The following is a 10,714-nucleotide window of genomic DNA, read 5'->3' on the forward strand; positions in this document are numbered from 1 at the left end:
AAAGCCTAAATGTGGGGAAAAGTACGCTCTTACTGCTTCCATAGATTTCAAGAGGGTAAATTGCTGCCATGTGCTACTAATCGGCAACACTTGATTACTTGATATGCATTGTAATTTTCCTACCAAATATGTGCATAGCTGATAAAAAATGTGCAAGTTTGGGGTTCCCGAATTTTGCCTACGGACATTACAATATGCAGACTGGAGGAACCCGACCACTGACTTTTGGATTAGTGGATATTCGACTCAACCCTTTAACCTTCTCCAATGATGTAGGAAATATTTTCGTAGCACATTTTGGGCCCATTACTACCAGTTATTTATCACGTAAATGCCACAGCTTGCCTGTGTATTGTTGCTGACCGTGTGCATTCCTTTATGGCTGCAGTTTTCTATCATCTACTGACTACTTGCAGCTTAATAGTGTGGACCATGTCATGACCAAAAATCATTTCACTTCAATGGCTGACAGTGAGTTAAATGGATTTCAATGGCCTTTCCAATCAGCAAATTATAATCCAGTAGAATACACCTTTGGGGTGTGGTAAAATAGGAGATTCAGGGCTGAATGTGGATGTGCAAATCTGGATTTTATGATACAACAATATCACCGTGGTACACAACCTCAAATCAACAATTATTTTAATGGACCCCCACCTTGCATCATCGTGTTCCTAGACAACTGAATAGTGGATGCATATCTTTGCAATATGCTGGTTTTAGAACAGCAGCACCTTCCTAACAAAGCACCATAATTTATGAGCTATAAAGGAATAGCAATCTATTTTCAGGATTATTATCTTAGCTTTTACTATGAGATTAAAATCTGAAAAACACATAGAGAAGAGAAAAGGAAAAAATTTAACCTTTCAACCAAAGAATAATTTAAGAATGCACTGCCTTAAAATCTACTTTTGTTAGGGATTCCATCATCAATAAGTGATATAAAGAAATGTTATTTACTTATATAGCAAAGTTGACATCAGTTAGTTTTGATGTCATTGCCTCTGCAAGTTTACAGTGAATACCCACTGAAAAATCAATGTTGAGAGAAGAAACTTTACACAATCATATCTTTATCTGCATTTATATTCCATTGTCCTATAAGCAGTCATTGTACTAAATGCAGGAACAGATAAGTCATGAAAGGGAGCCCGCAAAGAACAAATTAACATTCAAGAGCTTATGGTTGTGTATGCAATCCTGGAGGCATTTCAATTTAAACTCCAGACATTTCATTTTTAACCAAACAGAGCAGTACAGATTTTGTGTGAATCATCACTTCTGCTTTCCACAGGTCCAAATATAAAAATCTGAATAAACCCCATGGGAACACACCTCGGGTATAGAAAACAACCACCTGAAATCCAAATGTATGGGTGGAGAATGTCATGGCCCGCATGTGAATGATGCATAGAATTGTTAGTTTTTAAAGAGTCGGGTGTTGTTAATGCACAGAAATCTTGGTTTTGGGGTTACATTTTTTGTTTTAAAAACTAGTTCAAAAGTGAAAAAAAGGATTAAGTCCCTGTGATATCACTCCTTGTTCTGTGATGTGACCGAGTTCTTTCCAGTACAAACATTCCCCTTTACAGAGCCAATAATGATCTGTTGTTAAGATACATTGATTTTCTCTTTGGGGAGGTAGTATGAGGGAATTCACTTCTTTGTGTTACTCAAGGCAAGATCATCAAGTGTGGACTTGATGACAATCATCACAATGAAAGAGGTTATTATGTCAAAACAGAAGTTGTCCATGGTTTTAAAATGTAGAATATGTCTATATGGCAGAGATATGTTAAAACATGGAAGACTTTTGGGATAGCTTTGGTGTGTTGGTGATTTAAATTTTGTAGGGTTTTTTTGTAATCATAACTGGATTTGTCATAAATGAGTGCCTGACATAAAGTGGCTGAAAGGCATCATGTAGCATATGGTATCTAACATAGCCATTTTGCTCTTTGCCAAGCATCTGCCGATCCCATATGGGTATGGTATGTGTATTTGTCTGTGTCTAAGAGTGTGATGGATAGAGACACACTTATTGTTTGTTTTCAGAAGAATCTTTCATCATTTCTTACAGATGAAGGGAACCATAGAACACTGCAGATAATTTGTGCTGGCTATTGATTATACTAGCACATACATCAATCATGTTTCTTCATCTTGGATCTTACTATTGTGATATTTAAACATAAATATTGCAGAGAGAGAAAGACAATGATCACAATATGCAGTATTTCTAAATGCAGACAATTTGGTTTTCGCTTTAACATTTGTGAATGCAACTTTCACTTGTCATTACTGTCATGCCTCAGAGGCAAATAGAAAAAACGACTGCTAAAGTAAATAGACAAGTACTGATGTACAAGAATACTCATGTGTGATGTTTCATGTGCATTCAAAGGTATTTTAATAGACAACACTTTAGACTCGGAGGTTATTGAATCTATGTTTTCTAAATTTTGCATTTAAGCATAAAGAAGCAACCCCCACTGTTTTCCTCTCTCATGTGCATAATATATTTACTTTATTAGAAGAGTCATCTCTTAAAGACTAAAGCTGCCTCACACAACACCCTTTTCCCCTTACTGACACTGTATGTGGTTTAATGAGAGCTCTATGCTCTAATGCCTCTGTAAGTCATCTCCTTCCCCACTACTCATCTAATCATATTCACAAAGGAGCACAAGTCACCCGTTCAGGTGTCACTCAAAGGATTGGTGTTTCTTTTACATCTAACCTGATGTTCCCCTCACTATTACTGTTCTTCTGCTGCATCAAGATGAACAATTTCTCCTTTATATTCCATTGTGTTTAAAATATGCTGGTTTCACATGCCCTTGAACCCTCAGCACCATAAGAATGTATTTATAATGTGCCGTCCATTTTATGTATGTGGTCAAAATCATCCTCTCAGCCCTTCTCACTTCCCTGCTTCATTTCCATTTTCACTTCCTAGCCATGTTTTCTTTTCTTTTTTTTTTCTTGCTTGTGTTGAGAGTCACCATTTATGATGAACATTGTTCTTGGACAGAGTTTATTGTTCTTTATAATGTATAGATCTGCGCTTATCATTTTTCTCCATCACTCTGGGCAGTTTTATCTCAAAATCTAATGGAGATGAATATGCCGCAGTTAAAGTTTGTCCAAAGGCATGTGTGTAATGCTTAGTTATGTAGCAGACAGCCCTGCTGTCCTCAGCACGAGAAGATAGCTATTTCTGCCTCTCAACCCTAACACATAGAGAGAGTAAGTGCACTTTACTGCTGACCTAAAATAAAACCAAATGTAGCTTAATAACTTGGCAAATGGACTCACTAACTGGTGCACTTTGAGTGCACACAAGTGGTTCATTGCTATTTGCTGCCTGTCATTGACAAAACTGCAACCAGACTAAGTTTTGACTGCGCACAGAGACTGGGGAGTAGCCTAAAACATAAGGAAGGACGTCCCCAAATCAGCCTAAGCCATCCTATTAGTCTCCAATTATCTTTGAGATGATAGCAAGGCCTGCCAAGTTGGACTCATTTTAACAGTTGTTGGAAAACATTGTGTCCTTGTAAGCCTGCCTTGTGTTTGTTAGAAACCAAGTAGAAAAGCACTGGGAGGAGTATCGTCAAGAATACCATGTGCAAACAAGCACACATAGATATGCGTATATACTGAGACAAATAGACCGAAAAAGAGAGAGAGAGAAGGAGAAAGAGAGAGAGAGAAACAATGTTTTGTTTTTGCCCCTTGTCTGATTCCTGATTTCCCTTGGTGGCAATAGTTCCATGAAGGTAGTCAGAGAATAAGTAATCAGTGCACTCTACTCACTGCAGTGCAGTGGAATAAGTCTCTGGCCATATCAAATTCCTCTCTGAACTCCCTAAAGTGCTTTTCATTATGGTTACTGTAACAACACAACAGATTGCTGCAAGTAACGGCATGTAACCAAAATTCTTGTGGTTGCAGTGATATTTTGAGGGCAGCAAAAACTAGTAATAAAATTTCTGTTTTAAGTTCAATACAAATTTGCCTGTAGCCTCATATAACACTGTGCTTTCTATCATCTTTTATGTCATCTTAACATAGCTTGTATAACTTAATTGACAACCAAAGAAGGGAAAAAAAACCCCAAAAAAACCAAGCCCCACACATCATATTTTCAACCCATTACTCCAGTAAGATTCCTTAACATGCTTGTTATTTGTTACTATTAACCTAATCCAGCAGTAGAAAATATACCTTTTTGCACTAATTTAGCTTCCTTAATATCATCTATAATAGTTCTTTGTTTGATGTACCTAGGAGAACATAGCTCTGTAGACTGGCATTCTCACATCAAAACATTTTTTTCTCTCTTTTCCAGTTGAAACTTTGTGCAGCAGCTGTTTTAAGTGCCATCTTCATAAACAATCAGACTGAACCACATGGGGTCTGTAACTTTCTTTTCATTTCTGTTTCAAATTTGGCTCGTGAAACAAAACAATCATGGCTGACTTTGTGTGACAATTGTCTACAGTTCTAAGCACAAGAACTATCTCAAGCTGTAGTCAACCAATGCCTACCATAAACAGCTATTGATATTGATACTAGATGTCAGATCAAAAGTCCATTCTGGCATTGAATTTTTTCCTTTTTCCTTTTTAAAGAACTGCTGCCCTCAAGGGCCTGTTTAGCCTCTCTGTTTACCTGGTTCACCTGAAGTGCATAGGTCCAACAAATGTCATCTGTTGCTACACTAGATTACTACTTGGAACTTGAAATCAAAGACTAAAATATTACACAAACTTAACAGCTAAACAATTGTATTTCTTGTTTATAAAGATAGCTGTCTTTTTTTCTTTTTTTGTTTTTGTTAATGGAGCTCTAGATAACCATATGCAAAACGTTATCTAGAGCTCCTTAACCTATCTTAAACCCATGCAATTCCATCTCAAGCGGTGGCTTTTAGCTGTCCCTACCCCACTGTTCCCTTTCCAAAAGTAGATCTCTAATGATATGGTCCATGAAACATAAGTACATTGCATGCTGTTAATGAAGAGCATCCCAGTCAGCTAGACTGGTGGATGAGTGAGACTACAGCGCCATGCAATCATCAAATAATAGTGGGCAAAAGCATGCTATGTGGTTGACACTTTGTACAAGAATTTCTGAATTTCTGAAATTCATTATTAAATTAACAAAAAAGGAAATAAAACAGATTTATTCAATTAGTACATCAGTACATCTAATGCACAATGCCTCTGAGCTCCTGCAGTCTTTGTGTGCTCTTGTAGAATATATCGATGTGGTGCAGTACCCTACTGTGGGTTGATATATCATGTGGTCTCACAATTAATGGAACAGCCTCACCAGTAATCTTTTTCATCTGTATGTTAGTTAAGAATATGCCTGCTTCCGATAATAACATCAGACGGAGGAAATGCACTAATGGCATTTGAGGAATTGTAGTGGGGTGGAAAAGAATGCAAAAATCTAACTGTTAAATTCCAAGAAATGGACAAATGGAATAGGAAAGAGTGGGTGGTGGGTATGGTTTATGAGCTTGTAACTGTGCGCAGGCGTAAGGGGAAAAAGAACAGGGAAAATGGTAAATTCTAATCAGAAGTGAGAACAAGATGCGAAAACATATATGACTGTGCGTTAGTGAAGAGGGGGAGACAACACACACAGTCTCTCTCTCTCTCTCTCTCTCTCACACATACACACACACACACACACACACTCAAATACATAGTAGGCTACTGATACATAGACATACAGCCATATGCCCAATTTGGAGATTCCCTCTTCATGGCAGGTTCACAATACCGGTTATCTGAATGGTTTGCAAGGAAAAGTCAGCAAGACCGGATGGACTCTGATTAGAAGAGTTTTGGGGAGCAGTGACTGGGACTGGACAATGGGCTCCATGCATACAGATCAGACAAAAATGATTATGCAGGACCACGCTTTATAAAGTTGACTGTCTTCCAACATTTAGCGTGATTAGCATTCCGGTCCATGTCAATGAGCCAGCCACTCTAACTAGTAAGGAAAACAATGGACAGTCATCACTTGGGCAAACATGTTTAATTACTTTGTTCTGATTACTGCACCGAATCTGTTATCGTACGGTGTTGAAAAATACGAATTAACTATTATTAGTCTGTAATAAGCCACACCGTCAGGAAATGGAGGAAAAGCACACTGCAGCTCTGCGACTAACAGGCAACAGCACGGGTTTCAACCACATTCCACAAGCTTCACGAACCACTTAATGAACGGCACCATAACGCTTATTGGATGTTAACACGCTGCATTTGAAAAGGCATGCGTTTTTAAACATCAGATTCAGAGCAGGTTTATTCCGGAATAAAAGAAGAAGATAATTGTGGTCTGTATTAAGAGGAAGGAGAAAAATGAGTGTATTTCACATTAACTTACGCTATCGAAAGGACTGAGGCATAAACAAACTTACCCATATCCGCTTATCTGTTAGCTCCAGCCTACAGGTTTTAACGGCTTCTAGTGCGCGACATCCGAGTCCGCATGACGCGCTCTCCACAGTCAGGTATCGTTCTAATCCACTAGCCCTGTCTCTCCGCGCAGCCGCCGATTCCAAAGCGCACCTGCCCTTTACTCTCCCGGACCTGGGTGCACTATCCGGTTTAGTTCTGCATCTCTAACCGTGCAAATCAGCCGGGGCGAATGTCATTTACTTCCAACTCCGAAATAAAGGGATAAAAATCCGGGTTCAGAATTCCTTATCCATCTCTTCGCTGCAAAGGATCACTCTCTCTTTTTTCAAGTAACAGCCAGAAAGAGTACTGCATTAGGTGCAGATAATAGCGAAGCCACATCCGAGTAAGTCATGTCAGTCTTACACATGCAGATTTTGCGAATATCCAGGTAAAAAAAAACAAAAAAACTTCACAATTATAGTGACGGTGTGCAAAAAAAATGCGGGGTGTAATGTTCCAGTAGACTCAGCCAGCCCCCAGATTCCTAATAAACCTCTGCGTCTCTGTTCTCAGAGATGCTCAGTACGATCCGCGCATAGCGCGCAGGAAAGTAAGGCGAGGATATCCCCAAGTCGTTGTAAACGCTGTCAGCGGGTATCACGAGATAGTCAAATCTTCAAATATCCACCTTTTTGTAAACCTTTGATTCTCGTTGTTGCTCGGTTTGAAATGCAGCATGACGCTGTTGTTAATCACGTCTACATGTCAAAGCAACTTTGTCAGGCAGAATCGGAATGCCCTCTTCTGGTGAGAGAACGATTCAGGAGCTCGTCCAATGTCGTCACGATCATGCTTTGGTGGTATGATTTTTTTTACTATTATTACTTATGAAAGCCAGTTTACACTGATATTTTGCACTGCTAGATAATAACTAAATGGAATGAACTTTAGTATTCGTGTTTCATGTGAGTTTTGGACAATATTCAGAAATGGTTGTTGGTTAGCACTTTGCTTTAGTTGTTTGAATTATGCTTGAGATTATTTCTAGGGTGCTTATTAAGTTTGTGATACGAAGCTAAGAAACGCAAGTATCCTATACATATGTACATAACTATGAGAGAATGGGCACGTTGCAAAGGCAGCTCTAATATATTCCCATACAGAGGATCTATGTAAACTGCTGAATGATGCTGTCCATGGTGCTGAATTTAAAAAATGTTATTTTGTTGCTGACTGACCCCTTTCCAGAACTTTCAGGACTAAACTCTTTTATCTTAATTTCCATGCAAAATTATTAATATTATTATTGTTTTATTTTTGCTTAATATGTTACAGAAAACGTGTCACCCCAAAATACCAGAATTCTTAAATACCACTGCATTTTCAATAATTTGCATTGAAAATGCAGTGGTATTTAACTCACATCTTCTCCCTCTGCATGACCCCGGTGGCCTTTTAAAGCTTTTGTGTGTTTAAGAAAGAAATGGCCAGCTGAATTTTTAATGTCCATTGCATCTGCTCTGGGTTACTAATATATGGTTGCCCTTTCTTCAGACATAGCTCCATTCTTATACTGACATCAACTGCTTTAGTAAGTATTCTGACCCTAATTTTCTTTTGCACACTGCATTATAGATTCATTTTTACTTGAATGAATAACATGTTTTCATATAAATTTCCACCTATTAACCCATGGCGCACTAACATATTTTTGGGGGGATTTTACATTGTTAAAAATACCATACATTTTTAATATCAAGATTTTGACAAACGTTCTTGGCCACCTACACATTGCACCTACAGGAATTGCTTTACCATAGAAAACATTTAGCATTTGTGACCAAGTTGCTAAATACTAATACTTTCACTTTACAATAATACCACTTACCAGAAATAATACAACTAATACCAGTTAATGGTTGAACATCTAGGAGGAATTTTGCAAACTGACTGGAACACTGCAAGCTCTTTAGAATGTTTACAAATGTTAGACTGCATGGCTTTCTACTTTTGTCTTTAGAGTGTATGTTTTGAACTTTAATTCAGACCATCTTTATTTGTTCTAAAGCACAACACTGCTTTTAGAAGTCAGTGGTGATGTGTTAAGAGTGTCTGTGACAAACTGTAAATTCCAGTGGCACCTCTGTTCCTGTTTCTTTGCTGTAACCCTTTTCTGTGAATTTGAAATATGTCATGATCCCTACCCACAGTATTTCATGTGTCAGTTACATATTTGAAAAGGATCCACTTTTCCAATTTGTAATGCAAGACAAAAATAAGTTTAACTCTTTATTGACATTGCACAGTCATGTGTTGTACAAAGAAATTGTAGTACTGTCCCACATCAGTGCTAAAAAAGGTAAGCAAAACACAATAAACAAGTAACATATATACAGAATACAATATACAGAGATGAAGAAGTCATGCAGATTTAATTGTGTTTAGACAAAAGGGCACTGTCATAAAGATTTGGAAAGAAATAGTCAAATCTTACTTTTACCAGTTTATTCCAACTATCATGGCTGGAATTAATCAGTGAAATTGAGATTTATTGCGCCAAATTCAGATTTATTGCTATGCTCTACACCTGTTTTCAGGATATCGCTTAACATTTCCAGACAACCTCCAATACCATCTTAAAATTAAGCATCTTGCACTGTGGTTCGGCCGCTGTATCTGCGCCCATGCAATTTGGCTGATGACTTTACTTCTGGATTCAGTTCAACAAGCAGAGGCCATTCTGCTGACGGTGCTGAAACAATTAATACCCTGTGAAGTTATGGAGATACAGGCTGTGCCAGCCCATAGGCTACAGCTGTGATTTCTCTTCTAAAGAACTATAACTGTTAAGTTTAAGTTTACCTTTTTACTCTGCCAATGAATCACTTGTTTATTTATGTGCCTATTGGATAGATAGTATTTGACAAGTAAAAAAAGATGCAAAAACAGAAGAAGAAACATGAATTAGCTGCTTGGACAGAAACTATATCTTATGCTTTGTTTTCATGTAAAATACTTTTTATTTGTTTTGACAATATACAGCCAAGTGTAACTGTTCACTGCCATGGGAAATTGTGTCAACCTAGAACAAAATGTAGCTTTAAAGATAAAATTTACCAAAACATTCAACCATGGCTCTAACTATGTTTGTTGCCCAGCAACATTCACACTGAACAATTTTTCAGGTTGTTAAGTGTCAAGGTGATTTCAATAGCACTGCTTTTTGAGCTCCCTCACTATTATCCTTCACATTCTAAAGAAATGCATTTATCACCCTCTTTTGAGATTAGCATTATCCACATAACATTATAAAAATACAGCAGGATCTCAATGTTCTGGTGTGAAATATTCAGTTTAATGCGATTGTATACTGTACACATTCTAGTGATATTTGACACAGGAAATGACTTGTCTTGTAAATGAGTGAATGCCAGATGCAGAGGTAATCTTTATTGCCTGAAAGCTGTCTGTAAGCCTATAAGTTAATCTGTTGGAAAACAAAATAATACAGAAATATGTGTACATGCTTATCTGTATATACTTAGTTTGACTGACATGGTACTTATATAATTCTACAATAATTCAATACTAAATATTTAAAAGAAAGCTATTTTGCAGGGATTTGAATATAAAATGGATTAAATGACTGTGGATGGTTTGGTGACCTACCTGTACGGGTAAAATGTGTGGCCCTAACTTGTGCACTGTGTTCTTTGTAAGTGATTCTGACAACAGAAGATATTTTCAGGCTCTCTCCAGGGTGAGAGACAGCGCCGTGCTGTCCTTCCCATGTTCACATTAGACTGGGACTTGTTCTCTAGTGTTCTTTTCTTTTTCCATTTCCTCTGATCTTAAGCCTGGCAGAATCGTCTTAGCCTGCCTCAAGGCAATTTTCAACCTGACACTGAGTTTCTCAGGTTCACCTATGAATGTGAATCCTCAAACAAATATCCAGGGACAGCTTATATGGTGAACACTGAGCCTTTTGAAAATAAAAGTTTTTATTGTAGCCCCATATTTAAAAAAAAAAAAATGTTTTTAGTACAAAGAATGTTACATTGCCAAGGTTGCCACAGCAGATGTTGAAAATCTCTGTTTTGCAGGTTGCCTCCATTAACCTTTACCCCAAGCTGGCTTCCAATCTGGAGTGCTGTGTTTCACACACTGCAGTTCAGGTTGGAGCTGACATGTTTGGGCTTGAACATACATGATACCAGACGTATGTAAAGTGTTTGAAGCATGTAAACAAGCAGGATAAAAGGCTTCTATTTGTATTGCCT

General features: G+C 37.7%; 1 protein-coding gene across 2 annotated transcripts in view; it reads right to left on the bottom strand.

Annotated features, from left to right (window-relative positions):
• LOC120747358 (leucine-rich repeat transmembrane neuronal protein 4) overlaps window positions 1–7,073 on the bottom strand; it is a 103,614-nt gene extending 96,541 nt beyond the window's left edge. For both annotated transcript variants that reach the window (XR_005699101.1, XM_040053152.1), the window contains exon 1: window positions 6,452–7,073. Coding sequence is in view for 1 of the 2 variants with exons in the window: in XM_040053152.1 (XP_039909086.1) it covers window positions 6,452–6,455 (4 nt within the window). In the remaining variant the exon portion in view is untranslated. The remainder of the gene's footprint in view (window positions 1–6,451) is intronic.
• Window positions 7,074–10,714: the final 3,641 nt, after the last annotated feature.

This window comes from Simochromis diagramma, unplaced genomic scaffold, assembly GCF_900408965.1.
Source record: "Simochromis diagramma unplaced genomic scaffold, fSimDia1.1 OVJJ01000596.1, whole genome shotgun sequence".
In the NCBI taxonomy this organism is placed as follows: Eukaryota; Metazoa; Chordata; class Actinopteri; order Cichliformes; family Cichlidae; genus Simochromis; species Simochromis diagramma.